Genomic DNA, 25,694 nt, shown 5'->3' on the forward strand with positions numbered 1-25,694 from the left:
TCGTCTAGGTAACCTAGAATCGATATGCCTCTTTGGCGCAGAAGTGCCAACATTGGGGCCAACACCTTCGTGAAGACCCGCGGAGCCGTGGCGAGACCGAAAGGTAACGCCACAAACTGATAGCGGTTCTCTTCTACGGAAAAACGTAGAAACCGCTGATGTCCTGCGAAAATGGGAATGTGAAGATATGCGTCCTAGATGTCTATGGACGCTAGGACATCCCCTGGATGCAGAAAGGCTGCTACTGTGCGAATGGACTCCATTCTGAATCTTCTTATGTAGACAAAAGAATTGAGTGCCCTTAAGTCCAGAATTGGACGCACTTTGCCCTCTTTCCTGGGTATTGTAAATAGGTTTGAATAAAAACCCCTGAAAGCGTTCTGTCCAAGGAACGTGGACTACCGCTCCTTGTTTTGGTAAATCTGTGACTGCTCTCCACAGATCGTCTAAACGATCCGGGGATAGTCGGCTATTGGAAGGGAAGAATCGCGCCGGTGGGAGAGATCGAAACTCGATCTTGTACCCTGACCTTATGACTTCGCAAACCCATCTGTCCGGGATTCTGGAAAGCCATGGATCCGGGAACCGGCGAAGACGTCCCCCCACCCCAGTTATGGGTGGGGGGCGCACCTTCAGGCTTTGGACGGTTTATCTTCAGGTCTAGAGGGGGCGGGCTTTTGCTTGCCCGACCAACGACCCCTGACGCCTCCTGCAGGAGCTTTGGAGGACTTAATTTTTTCACCCGCGGGACGAAAAAAACCTCTTGTGAGCAGAAAAAGAAGGCCCTCGTCTTTGACGAGTTCCTTTACCTTTAACATTTTGCGGTAAAAAGGTGCTCTTTCCACCCGTGAGATCCTAATGATCTCATCTAAGTTGGCTCCAAATAGACGCTCTCCTAAAAAGGGGAAATTAGCCAATGCTTTTTTGGAACCTTGGTCGGCTAACCAACCTTTTAGCCACAGTGTACGCTTGAGAACCACCGCTGAGACAGATGCTCGCGCCAATAATGAAGTGGCGTCTAACGCCGCATCACACACAAACTGTAACCCCTGTATCATCTGTTCCAACAAATCTGATACCGCCTGAGGGACCTCTTCTAGGTCCCGGCGTAACCACTTGGTCCATACAGTTACAGCCTGCGAAACCAGACCAATAGCAATTATTGGTCTGAAATCTGATCCAATCAAGGTAAACATGGTGCGAGACATAGCTTCTATCTTGCGATCCACTGGATCTTTAAAAGACGGAGCGTCTTCTAGAGGAATAACCGTGGCTTTATTCAATCTAGCAATTGGTGAATCCACCACAGGTGGTTCTGTCCATTTCTTAATGAGGGTTTCCTCAAACGGATAACGCCTGTTAATGCGTTTAGAAATAGTAGAAATGCGTTTTGGCAGACTCCATTCTTCTTTGATTGGATTGCCAAAACATTTGGGCAATGGAAAAACCTTCGCCACTAGATGCGTTTTTAGTCCCAAAAGGGATTTCAGTTTCAGCTATTTCTGACGGAATACCCTGTAATCTTAAGGTCTCTTGAACAGATACCATGAGTGCGTTTACCAACGCTTCCTCTCTGGCTATGGCTGATGCCGAAACATCCTCCTCACTGTCTGAAAAGACAGTACACGAGACACCAATACCAGATGAAGTACCTGCAACTGCAGAAATAGGCTCAGAGTCTGAATCCGAGGTTTCAGATAATAAGGGGTTAGGCGGGGGTCGCTTACTTGCGCCCTGTCCCTGACAAGCCACTTCCACCCGGGACACAAGCTTCCATAATAGCGGACAATGATTTAATCGTCAGTGGGGTGCTGGAGGATCCCGCAGACCCCTCGAGGGGATCCGGAGGAGATACATGAGTGGCAGGGTCCATGTTAATTCAGGACACCTTTGCCAGAAAACACAAAAAAACTTTTTTTTTTTTTTTTTTTTTAAATAAAAAATACCTCTTTTTTTTTTTTTTAATTTTTTTTTTTTTTTTTTTTATGCGTCTCCCCCTAGTGCAATAGCGCCCCTCAGAGTACCTGCTTCTCGATCCCACAGAGAGAGAGAGGGACCCCCAAGGCTCACCAACCGATGCAGTGAAGTTTCCAACCAACTGCAGTCAGCGTCTGTCTTTACAGACTGGAAGGAGCTGTTGCTTTTTGCCGGGTAGAAGGACGTGGCTCCGCCCCCTGTGTACGCCTTCCGGCGTTCCCAGCTCTCCACGAGGTAGCTGGGCTCATGAAACATGGCCGCCCCCATATAGGAGACATTAGACTCCAAAAACATGGCGGCCGGCGTGACCTGAGGACATGCATGCACCTGGTCTACGGCAAAATGGCGGCGGACCGCCAAAATCGTTTTTCCCAGCACATCCACCTGCATCTCTGCTGAGTGGCGATTGATAGATCTACAGGAGATACACTACAAATAAGGTAGGATTATACCTCCTATGTCTGCTGTAATGCTACAGTCTGCTGGGTAGAGTGTTAGCTCTCAAACCAAGTCCACTTCCCACAAACACATACTGTATTTACAAGGGGGACTTTTAGTGTCAGATATATACTGACCATGTATGGAGGGGCCCATAATACATACTGCCTCATAACGAGGAAAGAAAAAAAGGGAACGTTTACTCACCATACCGAACCGACAGGCACCCTCTCTTCACAATACCCTCTCCACCGGGGTGGGGGTTTGTGGACCACTCCGGACGCCTCGACTCTCTGGTTCCTGGCGTCCAAGCGAGACTTTTAACTCGCAAGGTCAGTCCCTCCACTGGGACTCCGTCGCGGCCGACCCAGCGCGGAGCTCTGGTCTGCACGCGCTCGTAGGCAGAAACCGGGGTGACCACTGGATCTCAACATCCAGCCCGTCGCCCGGCCCCGCATACTTACTTGAATGTGTCGCGGCCGACCAAGCGCAATGCAATGGTCTGCGCGCGCTCGTAGGCCGGCTGGGGTGACCACTAGTGTCGCCCAGTCCGGCGTTTTTTGCTTGAAGATCTCACAGGAAAAACACTGGAGAAAAAAACTACCTAAAAAATATTTCTTCTAAAGAAAAAATCTTGCCAGGACCAAAAAGATCCCAGCAAGGAGCTTAGGTCCTTACTCCTGACTAGACAGAAAAAAACTGATTCCCTGTAGCAGAGAGAGGGAGGATATACCCTCAGGGACTGCCCCTAGGGTGGAGCCAGAACGTTTTTTCTTTCTGCCTAGTCCTACTCCTGCGGAGACAACATAACCCAGCTCTTGAGAATCAAGAAGACTACGTCTGTCAATGAGCGATAGAGAAATCTTACTTTGATTAATCCTTTGTAAATATATACAGTATGCACAGAAGGACAGTTATATTGGCTGAATATATGCTACCTACTTTGCAGTATTTTACTGCATCCTTTTTTGATGCAAGTCTATAAGTTAGCCAGCCCACGGAGAACAAATCAGTCCCCCATATGGCGGACATCTCTTTAATAGCTGTTAAAGTGGAACTATAAGAAAAATCTAAATTACATATATGATTCAGTCTATTAATAGCATTAGCACAGTGGTCTTTTTTTCCAGCTAGTAAGTCTGGTATTTTCCAACTTCCTTTAAAAGCCTAAACTGTCCAGCAGAAGTTGCAGTGAGAGGGTTGAGATAAACTATTTAACACTGACAGGGGTGTTTACTATGATCACCTTTTATTCATTCATGTAAAAATTTTATCCAAAAAAGGAAAAAAAAAATTCTGTAACTGCTCAAAAAGTGTTAGTTGGAGATAAAGCAGAACCAAAACAAATTACCTTTGCTTTAATGGTCCGAAATCCACGAGGCCCTTCACCAGCATGTTCTTCCTGGCTTCTTCAGGGTGCCAGTCCTTAGCCATCTTGATTGGCTGGTGCGGGATGATGTCACTCCTGGGCATGTGCAGGAGGGCAGTCATCCCAACACACAGACACTGTGCTGGAATGTAAATGGAGCTGTGCATGCGCAGCTCAGGGTACATTCTTCAGAAGACTGTGAGTAGGCAGGTGGGTTTAGTTTGTTGCAGAAGAGAACAATGTATGTCTCTTCTGCAATAAAGATCCTGCCTGCTCCCAGTTTCTTTTGCTTTAAGCACAAGTGACTAATTTGATATAAATAGACCATAATAACTATAGCCGGCAGCACTGATCAGTGTATTCTGATGTAGGGGAAGTCTACTCACTGTCAGAATACAATAACCTACACATAGCAGAGGTACTGACTGGCTACTCAGTTGAAAAACTGCATTTTGATCAACTGTAAAATAAAAACACTGATTGCCTCTAGAAATTAGTTCACAAGCATCCCTCTTTAATTTTTCAAGAAAAACTGACATGTCTGGTATTCTTTCAACTAAAGTAAAAACAATTGCAAATTTGAAAAGATCAATCAGTTGGTTCTCAGCATGGTTTTCGAGTGTTCTTGTCTAACAAATTAGCATTTCCAAAAAAAAAGACTGTTCAGAAAATTCTAATTACACCTGCAGTTCTCTTTGTATACTATTAGGTTCAACTACAACAACTTCCAGGGTGGCTCTCCCTAGAAAGCAGTATTGTTTTGTTCCTCCAGCATGTCAAACATGTTTCTTCTCTCATTCACAGTATGTGTGGAATGGTGGGTCCGGCAGCCCACAGAATCAGCTGTGGGATTCTCACAGCTGCAAGCATTCTTTTGGGAACCCAGCGCTCCTCTTTATCCCTGTCATTTAATGTAATTACAGAAGTCTCTCAAGCATCACTAATGTCATTTGCACATTTTTACAGCTGAAGTGAAAAGAATGGCCCAAATCTATACCAAAGCCTACACACTTTTACCAAAGTCAAAGATAAAAAAAGATAAAAGACAGACAGTCATACAAGAGAGCTAGATATACAAATTCAACAGCAGATCACTCCATCCTGGCTGCCAGGAATCTATAGAATCACAGGGTATGCACTACTACTGTCAACTGAAAATTCAAGACAGGCTCCCCCAAAAATTTATTAAATGCACTGGCTACTGTGCTCCTGAAGTATGTGCAAATGTCTACATATATGGTCATAAAAAAAATTACATTCAATTACAGTTATAGAACTAGAGCAAGCTGTAAACAAGTTTTTTTTTTTTTTTAACAACAAAAAAAAAATCAAACCACCTGTAAATACAAATTGTGTAGCTGCCTTTAACACTGCATTTACTCTGCTGTAAGATAAATAGAAAGATTGTTTTTTTATTTATTTTTGCAGTATTTAATGTGCCCTAATTTTATAAAAAAGTGTTTTTTTTTTTCTAGCTCTCAAAACAGTGTGCGCTTCAATCAGGCTTGCCTGTAATACCAAGCCATAGTGACCATACATGCTCCAATCTGATTGTTTAATCACCTTAAAGAAGAATGCAAGTCAGTTGGGTAGGGGGAGCCCTTGCTATAAAAAAACTCTGTATACATTTTTATTTTCAAAAGAAAGCCTGGCTACTCCTCTTCTCGTTGTGCCACCATAGGAAGCTGCTTCCTGGGAAAGAGATGGCACCAGGATGCAGTATGGGAAGAAGGCAAGCCAGCAGAGGCTGTGTGATGCTTTGGGAAATGTTTTGTAGGAAAACCTTGGTCTTGCCATTCATGTGTATGTTATGTTAATTGACATGTTCCACCTACCTAAAACACTGTTGCTGGCCAAATATATCCCTTCATGGTAAAAGTATTCCTGATGGCAGTGGCCTCTTTAAGTAGGATAATGCATACTGCCACACTGCAAAAATTATTCAAGAATTGTTTGAGGAACACAACAGCGAGTTTAAGGCCTTGACTTGGTCCCCAAATTCTCCAGATCTCAATCAAATCGAGCAAGTGTTGGATGTGCTGGAAAAACAAGTCAGATCCATGGAGGCCCCACCTTGAAACTTACAGAACCTAAGAGCCGGTTCACACTTCTGCGTGTGCCGGGTTCGCATGTCATGTCGGAGCGCACTGCTCCGACATGACATGCGATCAGCTGTGCGGTGCGAGTTTAGCCATACAGTTTGTATGGCTAAATTCGCACCGCACCCGCAGCAAAGACGCACAGGAGGCATTTTTGCTGCCGCATCAGGATCGGATCGCACAGCGGTTCACACTTGTGCGATCCGATCCTGGGCGAACTGCACGATCGCACTGCGATATGCGATCAAACTGGGGGTGTCGTTAAGATTACATTGACACCCCCAGCGGATCGCATATGGCAGTGTGAACTGCCGGGGGTGCGTGTGCGATGCGGGAACAGGCTGCGAATTCGCAGCCTTCCCGCATCGCAATAGTGTGAACCGAGCCTGAAGGATCTGATGGCTTGGTGCCAGATACCACAGCAGAGGTCTAGTGGTATCCATGCCTCAATTGGTCAGGGCTGTTTTGGCAGCAAAAAGGGGGACTTACTCAATATTAAGTGGGGGTTCATAAAGTTATGGCTGCCTAGACAGACAGATAGGGTTACAGTTAAAGTCCTTCTTCAACTGACCCTGACCACTACCTAATTGTGAGTCTAAAACTATGTCTCACCTAAAGTGATAAATCGGTCTCAGAATTTCTTACATCTATTGCAGTTGACTGATCAGAATTACAGGCACAGTTGTTGCAAATACACAGTAGAATTGTTGCAGAGACTTTCCTACAAGAGAGGCAGCCTGATTTCTGTCTGTGTTGCTAATTTGCTTGATAAATGCCAACCATTGGAATCATACATCTCTTACAATTTCCAGTCGTGAGATATATACTTTCCCAAAATCCACTTAAGGTATCCTGCTACTTTAAGGTCACATTCACACTATGTTTGGTGACCTGCTTTTTTCCACACTGGATAAAAGCAGATCGCTGCCAGGGTACATTGAAAACAATTGTTTTCTAAGTTCTACCATCCACTGACAACACTGGTGTGATGTGCAGTGTGTGCAGAGCAGAAAAAATGCAGTATGTCTGCATTTTTCTCCACCGCACTGGATGGAACTGCATGTCACTGTACAGAAGCGCAACGGTGCAGAGACATGAATGAAGTATCACTATGTGACACTTCAACTAAAGCTGAAAAAATTAAAAAAAAAAACACCAAGAAGCCAACTATGCAATATGCTGAAAACACACATTGCACTGCTTCCTGCTGGAGCCGACACATTTTACCATGAAGGTCAGTGTAATGCAAAGTAAATGCAATTTCAAAGGAAAAGCAAGAGTCCCTTTAAAATGGATGGGGCAGGTGGGCAGACATAGGAGGTTAGCACTGATCATGAAACCAATGTCTCAAATAGAATAAAAAGCTGAACTGCATCTAGCCTAAAGTAAAACACAAAATGGCAATTTATAGAAGATAGAATATGAAAGGGCTATTTATAGTTTATTGTTAAAAGTAATTATTTTTAGAATAAAACATAAAGGATATTTATTTCCATTGACTGTACCTTTCTCAGAGCGCGATGATTGTTTCTGCAGAAAATCCAGCATCTGGGCCAGTGCTTTCTTGTTGCAGTGGGTCGAAAGCTCCTCATCACATTCATAACAACTGAAAAGACAGAATGTATGTCTGTGGATTACTTACATATCTTTTAAAAGTAACTATGTTTTAGGGTGAAAACATTTTCTCAGGAAATATTGTTAAAGGATCTTGCTTTACTTTGAAATAATGACGTGTTTGCTTATATTTATTGATATCACCAACACTTTCTTTCCTGTAATGTGGGAGCAGATAATTGGAAGCCCAGGGTCTGATGCCCTTAATGTTATGTCCATTCCCCTCACTATAAATAGCTCAACAAGAAAATGCTTCAGTTGTATTAAAAAAGCAGAGCATTTTCCTTCCTGTTCAGGCCTGTTTAGACCATGCTGAGGAGGAAGTATAGCTCCATAAGGTCCTTAAATTTTTTTATGATTTCACATGTGTCTATTTTAAGGACATAGACTGTCTAGGACCTTGGAATCCATTACACACCGGCTTTTTGTGTGAGGCTCATCAAGTGTTGGGCCGGGTTCACCACCTGTTGGGCACGAGATGTTAGCAAAGCATCAGTGGGTTGCTGGATCCTGGAATGCTCTCTGCATTCCTGGACCCGTTACTCAAATAAACACTTTACTGCCAGGCAGAGTGATCTCAGCAATACAAATAAAGTTCCATCCTCAATTAGAAGAAGCTGCCCTCTACTTGTTCTTTTTTCCTCTTTGCATTTAGTTTATATTATTTTATTGTTGTTTTTTTGCATTTGTTTTTTTGCTTGTTGGGGAGAAAGAGAGCATCAAAAGGTACAAGTGATAGCATTGCAGCTGAGCACCTGTGCAAGAAGAGGAGAGGGTTAACAGCATTGTCACTGAACAATAAAGCTGATTTCCATCCAAAATTGGAACTTCCGCTCATTTGCTTCCTCCCCCCCTCCAGTTCCACATTCGGCACCTTTCAGGGGGGAGGGGGGGAGGGGGGCGTGGGTACCTGTTTATACAAGACACACACATACACTCCAGTTCTCTGAGAAGGATGAATTTTCTCCTACAATCAACTCAGTCAGTTATATGATTTTTTGCAATTGTTATCCAAGTCAACTGTTAAAGTGTAAATCCATCAGAACATGTTCGTGCACATGTGAAGTAATAGCATTACAATAAGTATAATACCAATAAAAAAAAAATAATAAAACTATAGATTGCATAATTTCCAGAAAGCAAAAACTGAATTTTTGTAAAATCTTACCGTAAAATTCCTTTCTCTGAGTCCTCCGACAGTCGCCGCCCCTCACATAGTCGTCACCAATGGGTATTGACTTCCGCTCCGCAGGAGTAGCTAGGCATAAGACTTGTTAGAAACAAAACTTTTAGCATAGACACACCCATGGGGGCTGTCCCACTGGTCAATACCCCCCCCCCCCCCGCAGTAAGCCATCCCAACTCAGTTTGGTAGCATAGCAGTAAGTGTACAAGAAAAAACCCCAAAAGAGGGGCGGGGCGGCAACTGTCGGAGGACTCAGAGAAAGGAATTTTACGGTAAGATTTTACAAAAATTCAGTTTTCTCTTACGTCCTCCGACAGTCGCCGCCCCTCACATAGTCATCACCAATGGGATGTCCCAAAGCAGTGTAGACATGAGGGGTGGGAGACGCAACCGTAGAAAAGGCAACGCAGTACCCACATCAGAGAAAGGAACCTTACACGCACAGTAAGAGAACCTTCTGGGCAACAGAAACAGGCTCCACAAGAGCAACAGCCCAGGAAAGCAAATAACCCAGGGGATAAACAACCCCAACAGCCAGGGACCCACAAAAAAAACAGGGTCCCCTATGGCACTGCCGCACTGAGAACTTTGTGGCCAAAGGAGGCATCAGCTGATGCCAGAACATCAACCTTATAGAATTTGGAAAAGGTGTGCACCAATGACCAAGTCGCAGCCTTGCACACCTGGGCCACCGAGGCCTGATGCCGGTAGGCCCAGGACGTACTCATTGATCTGGTAGAGTGCGCCTTAACAGGGAAGGGCGGAACCCGTTCCTTCAAAGCATAGGCCTGGACAATCGTCTGTCTGATCCATTTGGCAATGGTCGCCGCAGGCGCAGCCATGCCCTTCAGAGGTCCCTCAGGAAGGACAAAGAGGGAATCCGATTTCTGAAAAGATTCAGTGGACGACAGGTAAACCCTGATCGCCCTGACAACATCCAAGCAATGCAATGCAACCTCCTTAGGATGCTTCGGCTTCGCACAGAGCGAAGGCAAAACAATGTCCTCATTAAGGTGGAAATCAGACACCACCTTAGGGAGAAACGACGAATGAAGTCGCAAGACCACCTTATCTTTGTGAATCACCAGATAAGGAGAGCGGCAAGACAACGCCGCTAACTCCGACACCCTGCGAGCCGAAGTGTTCGCCACTAGAAAGGCAACCTTCTTAGACAGCAGAGGCCACGATATCTCCTGAATGTTTTTAAAAGGAGAAGTCTGTAACACGGACAGAACCAAGTTCAAGTCCCATGGAGGTAAAGGCTCCCTCCGGGGAGGGGCCAAATGTCACACACCTTGAATGAAGGTGCGAATTAAGGAATAAAACGCCACCGGGCGTTGAAAAAGAACAGCCAGTGCAGAAACCTGGCCCTTTATCATGGCCAGTGCCAGGCGCTGGTCCACACCAGTCTGGAGGAAAGCCAACACTCTCGTCACCGAATATGAGCGAGGAGAAAACCCCCTGGACTCACACCAGGCAAAATAAGCTTTACAAGTACGGTAATAAATCTTACCAGACGAGGCTTTTCTAGCCTTGATTAAAGTAGGAATGACCTCTGGGGAGAGACCCCTGTCTCTCAGGACCTGGCTTTTAACAGCCAGGCCATTAAAGCCAGCGACTGTAAAGCAGGATGGAAGATCGGTCCCTGAGACAGTAGATCTTCTCGCATCGGCAGCCGCCAAGGAGGCTCAATTGCTAGGTGAACGATGTCCGTGTACCAGGACCGGCGTGGCCAGTCCGGTGCCACTAGAATCACCAAGTTCGGTTCCGAGGCCAGCCTGCGAAGGAACCTGGATAACAACTGAATCGGAGGAAAGGCATACATCAGACGATACTGATGCCAAGGGGCCACCAGCGCATCCGAGGCGTCCGCCAGAGGATCGCGCATTCTTGCCATGAAACTTTCCACTCTGTGGTTTAGCCAAGATGCGAACAGATCCACGTCTGGGGATCCCCACTTGGCACACAGCATTTGGAAGACCTCCGGGTGTAGGGACCATTCCCCCTGATCCAGGGTCTGGCGGCTCAGATAATCTGCTTGCCAATTCTCCACACCCGGAATGTGAACTGCCAAAATCGCCGGGACACGAGCCTCAGCCCAAGACAGAATGTCGGTCACCTCCCGGGCCGCCCGGGCACTCCTGGTGCCCCCTTGGTGGTTTATGTAAGCCACCGCGGTAGCATTGTCCGGACGGCCCCAAAGTCGATCCGACCACCGGAAGAGACAAAGTTTGATCGCTCTCAATTCCAATATGTTGATTGGAAGGGAGGATTCCTCCTCTGACCAAGTGCCCTGGGCAGACAGGTTGCCCAGGACTCCACCCCAGCCCGACAGGCTGGCATCCGTGATAATCACTGTCCACAGTATTGGACGGAAGGATTTTCCTTCCGACACAGCCGGGGACTGAAGCCACCACAGAAGATCCATTCTGGTCCGGCGACTCAACGAGACACTCAGATCCAAGGACTGAGGTAGTCTGTCCCATCTGGCCAGGATCTCCGCTTGGAGAGACCATGTGTGAAACTGAGCAAAGGGTATCGTCTCGAAGGCTGACACCATCAACCCCAGGCACCGCATACAGGTCCTGAGTGACGAGGATTGGTTGTCCCTGAGGGACCTGATCTCGTTCTGAAGGGTCCGCAGCTTGTCCTCCGGCAGAAACACCTTTGCTTGAGCAGAGTCCAGAACCATTCCCAAATAGGGAAGACGAACCGAAGGAGACAAAGTCGACTTCTGAGCGTTGATGGTTCAACCGAACTCCTGGAGCGTCTGTACCGTAGTCGACGGATCGCACAACAGGCTCTGACTGGCACTCGATCTTAACAGGAGATCGTCCAGATATACAAGACCGCAATGCCCTGTGCCCTCAACAGGCCCAGAACAGGCGCCAGCACTTTGGTAAAAGACCATTGGAGCCGAAGCGAGACCGAAAGGTAACGCTACGAACTGATAGTGGTCCTCCGCTATGGCGAACCTGAGGTACCTCTGATGAACCTCGAAAATGGGGATGTGCAGGTACGCATCCTTCAGGTCTATAGAGGCCAGGAATTCCCCTGGACTCAGGGAGGCCACAACCGAGCGGAGGGATTCCATATCGAACACGCACAAAGCGGTTCAGAGCTTTCAGATCCAGGATAGGACGCACCTTGCCCTTCTTCCTGGGTACAGTGAACAGATTTGAGTAAAACCCCCGAAACCTGTCCCGATGAGGCACCGGGACAATCACCCCCTGGGCAAGGAGATCCTGCCCCGCTCGATGCAGGTCCTGTAGGCGCCCTGGGGTCAAATTAAGATTTGAGAGAAAGAATCTGTCCGCCGGCCGTGAAAGGAATTCGATCTTGTATCCTGATCGAATGATTCCCTGAACCCACCTGTCCGGAATTCGGAGCAGCCCAGGTTGGAGGAAACCGCGCAAACGTCCCCCCACCCCTGAAACGGGTGAGGGCGTCCCTTCAGGCAGAGGCGGATTGAGCCGCCGCAACAGCATGGCCGGACTTTTGCTTGCCTGCCTAGGGCTTTTTCTGGCCACCTTGGCCCTTGAAAGGTTTGCCCTTGTTTTGTGTCTTGAAGGCACAAAAGGACCCCTGATTGGGTCTAAAGGCGGGACCATGCTTGCCGCGAAAAGGCTTGTTCTTCGGATTCTGGGGCAGCAGAGTGCTTTTGCCCCCAGTGACTCCTTTCACCAAAGTATCTAAAGTCTCGCCAAAAAGGCGAGACCCTGCATAGGGAAAATCAGCCACCATTTTCCGCGACGTCTGGTCAGCCGACCAGCTCTTCAACCAGATCAGTCGACGGTTAAGTACCGCGACACTAGACAGGCGTGCAGCCAAAGGGGCCTCATTCAGGGCCGCATCGCACAAATACATGACTCCTTGATGAATTTGGTCCACCAGGGGGGGGCAGAATCAGACGCGACAGTGCGTCTAAGCACCTTAGTCCAATCCACCACGCCTGAGCCACCATGACAGAAGAGAAAATAGGTTTGAGCATGGAACCCGCCACCATGTAGGTATGGCGGGCAAGAGACTCCAACCTCCTGTCCGTAGGATCCCGGAACACCGGGGTATCTTCAGTGGGAACCAGAGTAGCCTTGTTTAACACGGCCACCGTGTGATCCACCTGGGGAGCCACACACCAGCGCGAATCCATAGAAGGCGAAAAGGGGTAAAGCAGTTTAAACCGATTAGGCACCGTGAAAGGGCGTTTTAAACTGCGCCATTGTTCATTCACTGTGTGATGAAACTCAGCGGGGCAGGGAAAAACCTGCGCCGACTTGCGAGTCCTGTGTGTACCAAAGGAGGACACAATGCCCGGAGGAGTGGGCTCATCCTCCAAATGTAGTGTTTCTTTTACAGAAGAAATCAACGCATCCATTGCTGCGCGTTCTTCAGGCGACCCTGGGGGAGAATCATCTACCCCCTCAACCTCCGCCTCCCCCTCAGACCCCAGTGGGTCCAGGGATGAGCGAGACCCTGAAAAGGGCACGCCAGCCACATCACCATCTGAATCAGAGGAGAAAGATAATCTAGGCCTTTTCTTAGCAGCTCGTTCAGCCATCAGCACCTCCATTTGTGACACTAAAGTCGCCACCACAGCGGCCAAATTAGGCATACTGGGGGGTTCAGCAGAACTGGGGTCCCCCACCAAGGCTGGGGGGGATTTTGCTGTCCTGAGATTCCATTGCAAAAAATATGACAAAAAGTACTGGCCCTTTAAAAGCGCTGCCGATAGCGCAGCCCACCGCTATATGCACAGTGGACACAGACCCCCCCCCCCCAAAAGGGACAAAACTGAGCCAGGAAGGATAAAACAGAGAGATATGGAAGAGACAGTCTGCAGAGCCCCACAGAGTGTTACCACACCGATCGCTGCTGCAGAGGAAAAGGAAGTGAGGTCACCAGAAGATGAACTATATGTTGCAAGGCTAAGGGAAAATGGCTGCCCATAGAAAGTAATGGGAGGCTTCGGCAAGATGGCCGCCGACATGTGCCCGGAACGATCGGTCTACCATACACAAGATGGCGCCGGATGGCACCAAAACACCACACAGCAAGCTATTAGCAAAGCCCATAGTGAAGCCAGACATGCTGCCCACATCCAAAATGACGGACCGCGCGGTTTTCAGCCGCATTGGCCGCCTCACACACAGCCTGCACCTCCTAAACACTGAAAGTGACACAGGAGAGGGGCCCCCAAAACCCACACAGCGCCAGCAGTGCATTAAAAAAGACCCCCGCAGGGATCGCATCAGGGAGCCCCACAAAACGCACAGACATGAGGGGACACACAGCAACACAGGACTGCCACCCCAGACAGAGGCCCCACACAGAAAAGTACTTTCCTGTACCGGATGGCATGGGGTGCCTCTATTAAACGGAAAGCCTCTGTCCTCAGATGACAGGGAATGCCGTCAGCCAAAACGCAGGACACTGCAGCACTTAACCGCATAAGCGTCCAGTGAGGTAGCCACCTCACAGGCTGCATCCCTGCTGCGAACAGGGATGGGTCGTTCATAGGGCCAGGGTGAACCATAGCCGAACACTCGATGGCGGGCTGGGGATGCATCTGACCCTCTGCCCTGTAGAGCCAGGGCGGCCAGTCCGATTCCCAGCTCCGCAAAATCCATCTTCATCCGAAGATCCGACTAAACTAAAGCTGACAAAATAAACAGCTAGTAAAGCAAAGAAAAAAAACTGACATTCTTGCAAATAAAAATCATAAGAAAAGATTAGAAGGCTGAGACTGTAGCCCCAGCACAGGGAAGCCTATCTACTCCTAACGCTAGGCAGAGACAAACTGAGTTGGGATGGCTTACTGCAGGGGGGGTATTGACCATTGGGACAGCCCCCATGGGTGTGTCTATGCTAAAAGCTTTTGTTTCTAACAAGTCTTATGCCTAGCTACTCCTGCGGAGCGGAAGTCAATACCCATTGGTGACGACTATGTGAGGGGCGGCGACTGTCGGAGGACGTAAGAGAAATACCTTTTTTTCTTTTACAACGTGGTCATATAATCTTCCACATGTTCTTCCACACCACAATAACCAATCGGTGGGCAGAGCTAAGAGTCAGCACATGACGAGTTCTACTTACGTCCCTACCACTGTGAGGCATTCAGGAGTGTAAAAAGGGGTGGCAACTTTGTTCAGAATTTTTATAGGGTTAGGTTTTTCTTTGCTGGAATATTTCTAGAATGGTTTTATTTAATTAGAAGTGCATTTTAGAGTTTTAAAACATTTTTATTTTTTTATAACGCTATGGAAACCATTTTTTTCAGTGTTGGATTTGTGGTAGATTTTCTTTAACCACTTTAGAACCGCTCACAGTAATACTACTGCGGCAGAGTGGTTCGTTATCGTCCAGCGACGTAGTATTAACGTCGTTAGACACTCCCCCTTCTGGGCGGCGCTTGCGCGCCGCCGGAGGCTCGCTCCCGCTGTTTTCATTCACAGCGGGAGTCGGGCCAGGGGAGGAGCAGCGGCGATCGCCGCTGCTCTTACCCGATCGTCGGGGATCGAGTCTGGAGATCCGCCCGCTGTGTGTAAACACAGCGGGCGGATCTCCATAGTGACAGGGAGTGACAGATCGGACTGTTCAGCATAGCTGGACATCCGATCTGTCCATGACTCACACAGTCACCTCCCCCCCTACACGTCAGTAAGCACCAAGCATACATTAACCCCTCCCTCTCCAATAAAATTAACCCCTTCCCTGCCAGTGTCATTTTTACAGTAACAGTGCATATTTATAGCACTGATTACTGCAGTAATGTCACTGGTACCCCCAAAAGTGTCAAAAATGTCAGTCAAGGGTCCGATCTGTCCGCCGCAATGTCGCAGTCCCGCAAAAAAAAAAATCGCAGATCGCCGCCATTACGCGTTAAAAAAAAAACACCAAAAATGACAGAAATCTTTCCCTTTGTTAGTAAACGCAATAACTTTTGCGCAAACCAATCAAAATACGCTTATTGCGGTTTTTTTTACCAAACATATGTAGCATAAAACAAATTGGCCAAAAATGTTTTAAAAAATTGGTTTTTACATCTTTTTTGGGGGGAATTTCATATAAAAAAATGTTAAAAATATTGTTATTTTTTCAAAATAAACGCTCTTTTTTTGTTTATAGCGCAAAAAGTAAAAATTGCACAGGTGATCAAATACCACCAAAAGAAAGCTCTGTTTGTGGGAAAAAAAGGACGTAAATTTCGTTTGGGTACGGCGTCGCACGACCGCGCAATTGTCAGTTGAAGTCGCACAGCGCCGAATCGCAAAAAGTGGCCTGGACGGAAGACAGCAAAATCCTCCGGTGGTAAAGTGGTTAAAAGATTTTTTTCTATAATATTGTTATATTTGTATTACGTAGCCATTAGGTGTTGTACATAGTTACATAGTTAGTGAGGCTGAAAAAAAGACACCAGTCCATCCAGTTCAACCTATGATGTGTGTGTGTTTGCTGTTAACCGTACATTGTATACCCATGTATGTTGTGGTCTCTAAGGTGACTGTCTAATAGTTTTTTGAAACCATCGATGCTCCCTGCTGATACCACTGCTTGTGGAAGAGAATTCCACATCCTTACTGCTCTGACAGTAGTAATTGACTACATTTCCTTTCTATAAAAAAAAAAAAAACAACTTATTACTTCACATATACAAAGATTCTCCCATTTTAGATATATAAGAAACGTTCATGGTAATATTGATGGAATTAAATAAGTACTTACCAAATGATCCATGTGCTAAGGTTGATTGCAATGCAGTGTTGCTCACTATGTGACATTTGAAAATGTTTCAAGGAGTGCTGGCATTCTGAGTTGGAGCTACAGCCCTAAAGACATACAAAATGAACATAGTGTTACTTTTCTAGCAGATTTATAGATTCAAGTAAAAACACAAAAATATCCGCGCTTAGACGCACTAATGAATATTAAAAGCTGCTAGCACATTTTCTGGTCACAAATACAGTCAATATAAAACATAAAATGCAGGCCTTTTCATAACAGATGTACAGGGTAAATCAAGTCCATTTTCCCTAAGAGGAATAACAGCATGACATGATACACAAGATCTGGGGTATTAAAATATAACACATATAAAAGTCCTTTCCTAAAAAGAGATTGCAGCTTAACCACTTAAGCCCCAGGAGATTTTATCCCCTTCCTGACCAGGGCCTATTATGCAATTCATATGCATGTAGAAAGAAAGTGGCACTTCCAGTCTCAGGAAAGTAGAAACTTGAGTTTTATTTCTTCAAATCAAAAAGTCCAGCATCGACATGTAAAAGACAAACAAGATAGTAGCAAACGCGTTTCACACCATGTGCTTATTCATTGCTGATTGCAAGCAGACATGTGTCCTCATTTATGAGCCAGGCAGCACTATCTTGTCCAATCAAACAAGTGGTTTCCGGAACATAGACACCTGGCTCAAATAGATGAAGACCGATTGGTCTGGCTGCATAAAAGAGGACATACACATTCAATCCGATTGTTCCAATCGTTGTTCAAAAATGTGCAAAAAAACTTTACTCCAAGAAAACAATAAATCCATAAACAACATATAGATTGAATGTGTATGCAAAGACCCACAATATTCCATATATAAACAAACAAACTTAGTATCAAACATTCAATATAAAATCCTTAGCAGAAAGATACAAAAAAAACTATCTATAACCAAATAAATGAATACGTGTATATAGATACAAAAGGAGGAGAAGGAATAAATACACATGATGCGCATGATGCAAAAATATCAATTCACTATTTAACCACTTCCATACAGAGCAGTTAGACCCCCTTCCTTCCCAGACCAATTTTCAGCTTTCAGCACTCTCACACTTTGAATGACAATTGCTCAGTCATGCTACACTGTAACCAAACAAAATTTTTATCATTTTTTTCACACAAATAGAGCTTTCTTTTGGTGGTATTTGATCACAACTGGGTTTTTTTTTCTTCGTGATATAAGCAAAAAAAGAGCAAAAATTTTGAAAAAAAAAACACTTTTTTTTAGTTTCTATTATACAATTTTGCAAAAAATTAATTTTTCTTCATACATTTGGGCCAAAATTTATACTGCTACATATCTCTGGTAAAATTAACCCAAATTAGTGTATATTATTTAGTCTGTGTGAAAGTTATTGAGTCTAGAAGCGATGGTACCAATTACTGAAAATTGATCACACCAGATGTACTGACTGCCTATCTCCTTTCTTGAGGCCCTGAAATGTCAGAACAGTACAAATACCCCCCAAATGACCCCTTTTTGTAAAGTAGACAGTCCAAGGTATTTAGTAAGAGGCATGGTGAGTTTTTTGAAGTTATAATTTTTTCCCACAATTCTTGGGAAAATAAAGAAAAAAAATTTTTTTTCTTTTTTTTTCCCAAAACGTTGTCAATTTATAAGCTATTTCTAACACATAGCATGTACACAGCAAAAATGACACCCCAAAATTCATTCTGTTACTCCTTCTGAGTATGGTGATACCACATGTGTGAGCCTTTTACACAGCCTGGCCACAAAAAGAGACTCCACGTCCAAGTAGCACCATAAGGCGTTTTAGGAGCATAAATACACATAAAACTTTCTTACTACCTATCACACTTTTCAAGGCCCTAGAGCACCAATACAATGGAAAAGTCCACAAAATGACCCCATTTTGGAAAGCAAACACTCCAACGTATATTCTATGAGGCATTATGGGTCCTTTGAACATGTCATTTTTTTCCACAAGTTTTTGGAAAATGTGGGAAAAAAATAAAAACTTTTTTTTTTTTTTACACAAAGTTGTCAATTTATAGGATATTCCTAACACATAGCATGTACACAGCAAAAATGACACCCCAAAATACATTCTGCCACTCCTCCTGAGTATGGCAATACCACATGTGTGAGACTTTTTCACAGCCTAGCCATATAGAGGGGCCTAACATCCAAGGCGCATCATCATGCATCCTAGCCACTTGCCTAGGCCTATTTTTGACATTTGGTGTTTACAAGCTAAAATCAGTTGTTTTGCTAGAAAATTGCTTAGAACCCCCAAACATTATATATTTTTTTTTAGCAGAGACCCTAGAGATTAAAGTGGAGATTATTGCAATATTTTTTATCACACCGTATTTGCGCAGCGGTCTTCCAAACGCAATTTTTTTGGAAAAAATTCACTTTTTTTAATTAAAAAATAAGAAACCAGTAAAGTTAGCCCAATTTTTTTCCATAATGTGAAAGATAATGTTACGCCGAGTAAATAGATACCCAACATGTCATGTTTCAAAATTGCGCACGCTCACGGAATGGCGACAAACTTTGGTACTTAAAAATCCCCATAGGCGACAATTTAAAAATTTCTACAGGTTGCCTTTTTTGAGTTACAGAGGAGGTCTAGGGCTCAAATTATTCCCCTTGCTCTAACGATCGCGGCGATACCTTACATGTGTGGTTTGAACACCGTTTACATATGTGGGCGGGGTTTCCATATGCGTCGCTTCTGCGCGCGAGCTAAAGGGGACAGGGCGCTTTAATTTTTTTTTTTTTACTATTTATTTTATTTATTATTTTTTATTTTTACACCGTTTAACAAAAAAAAAAAAAAATGGATCATTTTTATTTCTATTACAAGAAATGTAAACATTACTAGTAATAGAAAAAGGCATGACAGGACCTCTTTTTGTGAGATCTGGGGTCAAAAAGTCCTCAGATCTCACAAGTACACTAAAAGATAGAAAAAAAAAAAAAAAAATTATTATATAAAATGAAAAAAAAAAAAAAAAAAGGACATTTAAACCGGTTGCTAGGCAACAACATTTTCCGTAGCTCCGGTCCTCCAAGACCATAGAGTCAAGTGAGGGCAAGCTTGCCCTCACTCGACATCCTGTCTGTGAGGATCCGGGACCGGATCGTTTTCCCCGCTGCCGGCGGGTCCGGTAAGCGGGGAAAAGGACCGGACGCGGCGGGAGGGGGGGGGGAACCTCTTCCGCCATCCCGGAAGGGTGATCCCATGGCGAATCCGCCGCTGGGACCACCCTTATCGGAAAGCCAACCGTCCACCGTTTAAAAAAATACCAGGGTTATGGCAGCTATCTGCTGCCATAACACCGGTATTTAGGTTTAAACGGAGGACGTATATAAACCTTTTTGGACTTGGACATGGTGGCTGTATGAAGGGTGACCGGTACTCGGGTACTTTGTTGGGCAGGTGACAGGTACTCTGGTACTGATGAGCAGGTGGCAGGTACTCGGGTACTCCGATAGGCAGGTGACAGGTACTCGGGTACTCTGATGGGCAAGTGACAGGCAGGTGATAGGTACTGATGAGAAGTACTGATACTGATAGGGGATACTGTACTGATGGGTACTGATGATCAGTACTGATACGTGATAGGTACTGATGAGTACTGATGAGTAGTGATGGGTACTGATGGCAAGTACTCGGGTACTTCAGGCGTCAGGTACTCTGATGAGCAGGTGGAAGGTACTCGGGTACTCTGATGGGTAGGGGACAGGTACTCAGGTACTCTGATGATGGGTACTCCGTTGACAGGTAATCAAAGTATCCGAGTACCTGTCATCAGAATACCCGAGTATCCGTCATCAGAGTACCCGAGTACCTGTCATCAGAGTACCCGAGTACCTGTCATCAGAGTATCCGAGTACCTGTCATCAGAGTACCTGCGTACCTGTCATCAGAGTACCCGAGTACCTGTCATCAGAGTATCCGAGTACCTGTCATCAGAGTATCCGAGTACCTGTCATCAGAGTATCCGAGTACCTGTCATCAGAGTACCCGAGTACCTGTCATCAGAGTACCCGAGTACCCGTCATCAGAGTACCCGAGTACCTGTCATCAGAGTACCCAAGTACCTGTCATCAGAGTACCCAAGTACCTGTCATCAGCCCATCAGAGTACCCGAGTACCTGTCATCAGAGTACCTGATGGGCTGGTGACAGGTACTCGGGTACTTTGATGGGCTAGTGACAGGTGCTCTTTATTGGGGGGGGGGGCAATCAGTGTGTTTAGGGTGCACTGTAGTTGGTAACTAGCTGTTACCACACTCTCTTCCTCACACAGGATCAGTGTGTGAGGAGGAGAACACGGTGACAGCTAGTTACCGTGTTCTCTGTTGACATTTGTGACCGGCTGTGATTGGACACAGCCGGTCACGTGGTAAAGAGCCAATTTCATTGGCTCTTTACCTAGATCGGGGATCGACTCTGTCCGAGGGACGAGCCTCGTCCCCGATCGCTGCTCTGCGCGCCCCCGGGGGCGCGCATTGCAGAGAGAACGAGCGGCTCGTGCAGGAGCCGCTCATGTGATCGGCTGTGACTGACACAGCCGATCACATGGTAAACAGCCAATTTCTATTGGCTGTTTACCTTGATCAGGGATGGGCTATGTCCGAGGGACGAGCCTCACCCCCGATCGCCGCGCTGCGCGCCCCCGGGGGCGCGCAGTAGCAGCTAGAGCGGGCGGACGTCATATGACGGCCGCCCGGAACGGTAAAGCCATCCTGCCGGCGTCATATTACTATGCGCCGGTATGGATGTGGTTAAACAAAAAAAATATATATAAAAAATATATAAAAAAATGTTTTTATATATGCGCACCATATATATCTACTCCTATTCAAAACCAGCTAAGCCCCGACAACCCACTGGGAGCAAAACAACCAGAGAACCCTTCACATATATGTTTATATGGCAAAATAATTTAGTGAAGTCTAAAAAAAAAAAAAAAAAAAATCACATGTGCGATTTTGTAGTCGCTTTAAACAAAGCAAAAACATATCCACAGCTCATGAGGGGAGACCCTTCTATATGTCTAAGTGAATACACATTCCAGTCATACATCATTTCTGATCCCACCCAACAAACAAAGCATGTCAAGACCTGTGTGGAACCATAATATCTAATGTAAAGGAGAGGTTCCTTATGCATATATGTATCCACCCCCAAAAGAGGCAAAAAAAAAAGCCATCTTACCCGTATTGGAGGGAATATATTGTATAAAATCCTTTCAGTCAAAAAATGGCTACAAGTCCAGTCGTTATTGTATATAAACAAATAAGCTTATAAAAAAGGAAGGGCGAACGGGGAAAAGAAAAAAGGGGGGGAGGGGATGGTAGAGAGGGGAGGGGGGAAGGAGGGGGAAAGGAAAGGAGGGGGAAAGGAAAGGAGGGGGAAAGGAAAGGAGGGGGAAAGGAAAGGAGGGGGAAAGGAAAGGAAAGGAGGGGGAAAGGAAAGGAGGGGGAAAGGAAAGGAAAGGAAAGGAAAGGAAAGGAAAGGAAAGGAGGGGGAAAGGAAAGGAGGGGGAAAGGAAAGGAAAGGAGGGGGAAAGGAAAGGAAATGAAAGGAAAGGAAAGGAAAGGAAAGGAGGAGGAAAAGGAAAGGAAAGGAAAGGAAAGGAAAGGAAAGGAAAGGAGGGGGAAAGGAAAGGAAAGGAGGGGGAAAGGAAAGGAAAGGAAAGGAAAGGAAAGGAAAGGAAAGGAGGGGGAAAGGAAAGGAAAGGAAAGGAGGGGGAAAGGAAAGGAAAGGAGGGGGAAAGGAAAGGAAAGGAGGGGGAAAGGAAAGGAAAGGAGGGGGAAAGGAGAGGAGGGGGAAAAGAGAGGAGGGGGGAAAAGAGAGGAGGGGGAGGGGGGGGGTGAAATGGTATTATCCTTTACTCAAAATAGTGGGAAACATCCCATTCATAATTCATTCCACTTGGAATGCGAGTACCTAGATGGAATATCCAGTATACCTCTCTTTTACATAAGCTCCTGAACAGATCCCCACCTCTAAAGGGGAGTTTGACTTTTTCTATCACCTGGACATGTAAGGAGCTAAAATCTCCATTGTGTAGGTTATTGATATGTTTCGCTATATTGGTGGATTTTTTTGTCCTGATGGCACTTAAATGCTCCCGGAATCTCTCCCGCAAACGGCGAGTGGTGCGTCCAATATACTGCATACCACATATCCCACAAGTAATGATGTAAATCACATTGCTAGTATTGCAATTAAAAAATTGTTTCAATTGGATACTTTTGCCGTTTGAAGAAGAGACAACCGTTTGGCCCCAAGTATGTGGGGACAACTAGAACAATTCGGCACTGCGTGACTTTAATGGACAATTGCGCGGTCGTTCGATGCTGTACCTAAACTAATTTGACGTCCTTTTTTTCCCACAAACAGAGCTTTCTTTTGGTGGTATTTGATCACCTGTGCGATTTTTTGATCATGCGCTATAAACAAAAAAAGAGCGCCAATTTTGCAAAAATAACAATATTTTTCACATTTTTTTTATATGAAATTCCCCAAAAAAAAATGTAAAAATCAAAATTTTTAAACATTTTTGGCCAATTTGTTTTCTGCTACATATGTTTGGTAAAAAAAAAAAAAATCACAATAAGCATAATTTTGATTGGTTTGCGCAAAAGTTATTGCGTTTACTAACTAAGGGAAAGATTTTTGTCATTTTTGTTGTTTTTTTTTTTTAACGAGTAATGGCGGCGATCTGCGATTTTTTTTGCGGGACTGCGACATTGTGGCGGACAGATCGGACCCTTGACTGACATTTTTGACACTTTTGGGTGTACCAGTGACATTACTACAGCTATATATATGCACTGTTACTGTAAAAATGACACTGGCAGGGAAGGGGTTAACTTTATTGGGGAAGGAGGGGCTAAGTGTGTCCCTAGGGGCATGTTTCTAACTGTGCAGGGATGTGGCTTTACATGTAACAGCAGAGATCAATGGTCCTACATAGCAGGACCGTTAGATCTTTGCTGTTACACAGGGAAGAATGACAGGCGGCTTTGTTTACATTAGCCGCCTGCCTTTCTCCCTTCACAGCGGACGATCGTGAGTGACCGGCGGACATCGGGTCCGCCGGTCACACGCGCGGAAGTGTCCGTGAACGGGAGCGCGCCTCCGGCGGCGCGTGGGAGCTCGCCCGCTATTAGCTACCAGACTAGTGACGTATCGGTACGTCACTTTGCCTGGCCGGGGCTATATGTACTTGCGGCGGTCGGCAAGCGGTTAACAGGGTGAACAGGAACATAGATCCAGATTGGAGACTGTTACCTTCACCACCAACACACAGCCTCTTATTCAAAATAGTAACCCCCTATTACAGAGGGTCAAACATACACATACTTCCTGGACGGCCCCCTTCCTCTGATATCTCAGAGCCATGCCAGAAAAGAATCTCCAATAAGCGCACCCAGACCTGCAATGTGTGTCTAGTTATACAAAGGCAAGGAGCTGAAGAGCTCGAAGCCAGAGGTGATAAAGATCACCAGGGCCTGGTGAAAAAATTCCACCACTTGTCCTGCCTCGGACAAGTGGGACAAGTGGTGGGACTATGTACAGTGGCCGGGCAGGAATTTTAATTAGCATTTCCTTATCTATAATAATAAAATCCAAGTGTCTCTGCGTCCAGTCCCTGTGTCCGTGGGATTGCGCTACTGCTCATGTGCCCCACGGACAGCCGTTGGGAGTGCAGAGACTTCGCCCCGCCCTACTTTAGTCAGTTAGGGCAGGACTTTTTTCTTTTTCTTTTTTTTCTTTTTTAAGCCCGTAGCGTGTGCAACACACTCAAAAGACTCCACCCGGTACATAAAAAAGTGCACACACACAAAGTGAGAACACAAAAAGTGCACAGGGTGTGCGAAACTAGTGGTCTTCCCTCCGAAGAGGTAGGACCCGAACCTCGATCCCCCGGGGCGCAAGACTCCTGACAGGGATATAAGGTACTCATGGTCTGCCTGGCCGAAACCAGACTGACCCTGTTCTTCAGGGGGACTGCCGAAACAGCCCACCCCGAGTACTAAGTGGGGCTCCCCCGAAGGGAGACCCCATGAGAGAGGGCGAACTTAGCCAAAAGGCCATATCCACCCCCTCCCAAGACTCAAGGCAGGGCCCGAGGACCCACACCCTACAAGTCGTGCAAAATAAAGAAAACAAAGTTGATAGTGCAGGTGACAAACTACAAAGAAAAAGAGACAAACAAAACAAAGAGTGGGGAAGGGGAAGTGGGGAAAGTGCTATGGTGCCATGTGAGGAACCAAGGCAGGCCTTCCAGCCGGAATAAAAAATTCCTCTGGTGCAAGCCAAAAGGCCTGTCCCAAGAGGCAGGTGCGGAAAAAGTGTGCATAGTGCAGTGACCAAGGTGCCAAAATAACTCAGGCGAGCTGCCCCTCACCAGTGAGAAATCAAGGCACCCCTGGGCTGCCACCCCAGGGGCACTTACACTACGGGCTTTTTCTATCCCGGCCCAAAGGCCAGACCGAGTGTAGCCCTATCCCATCAGGAGGCATCAGATGGGGACACTGATGTAAGGAGGCACTCCGATGGGGACACTGATGTAAGGAGGCACTCCGATGGGGACACTGATATAAGGAGGCACTCCAATGGGGACACTGATATAAGGAGGCACTCCGATGGGGACACTGATATAAGGAGGCACTCCGATGGGGACACTGATATAAGGAGGCACTCCGATGGGGACACTGATATAAGGAGGCACTCCGATGGGGACACAGATGTAAGGAGGCACTCCGATGGGGACACTGATGTAAGGAGGCACTCCGATGGGGACACTGATGTAAGGAGGCACTTCGATGGGGACACTAGATTGGATTGCTAGATTGCTAGAGCAACAGGGACGCAGTGCACAGTGCATGACAGGTCGGACAAGGAGGTTGATGAGGGAGAGACTTAAAGATATTAAAAGGACATTGCATGAGGAAACTTATGCTTGGCAAACCCTTTTACTGTAATTATTGTGGTGAAAAAAGCGAATAGAGCCATGATTAATTTTTAAAGGAAAAAAGCTGTTGCTGTCAGGAAAAGGATCATTTAAACAGAGGAAAAAACCTGTCACACTCAGCAAGGCACATGTAGAAATGCTGTTGAAATCTACCACTGTAAAGTGCATTACTGTAAAAAAAAACGCAGAACATAGACACGCTATTAAAGGGACATTTATAAGCAAACTGACTTTAGTAGCAAAGTACGCCTTACTGGAAC

General features: G+C 45.9%; 1 protein-coding gene across 1 annotated transcript in view; it reads right to left on the bottom strand.

Annotated features, from left to right (window-relative positions):
* Positions 1-25,694, bottom strand: part of USP45 (ubiquitin specific peptidase 45) — a 333,185-nt gene that overhangs the window by 240,196 nt on the left and 67,295 nt on the right. Inside the window, exons 4-5 of the mRNA XM_082250245.1 lie at positions 16,406-16,509; positions 7,389-7,489 (exon numbers count right to left, since the gene is read on the bottom strand). Coding sequence (XP_082106371.1) covers positions 7,389-7,489; positions 16,406-16,509 — 205 coding nt within the window. The remainder of the gene's footprint in view (positions 1-7,388; positions 7,490-16,405; positions 16,510-25,694) is intronic.

The sequence above is a fragment of the Pelophylax lessonae genome, assembly GCF_965119305.1.
Source record: "Pelophylax lessonae genome assembly, chromosome: 3".
Lineage (NCBI taxonomy): Eukaryota > Metazoa > Chordata > Amphibia > Anura > Ranidae > Pelophylax > Pelophylax lessonae.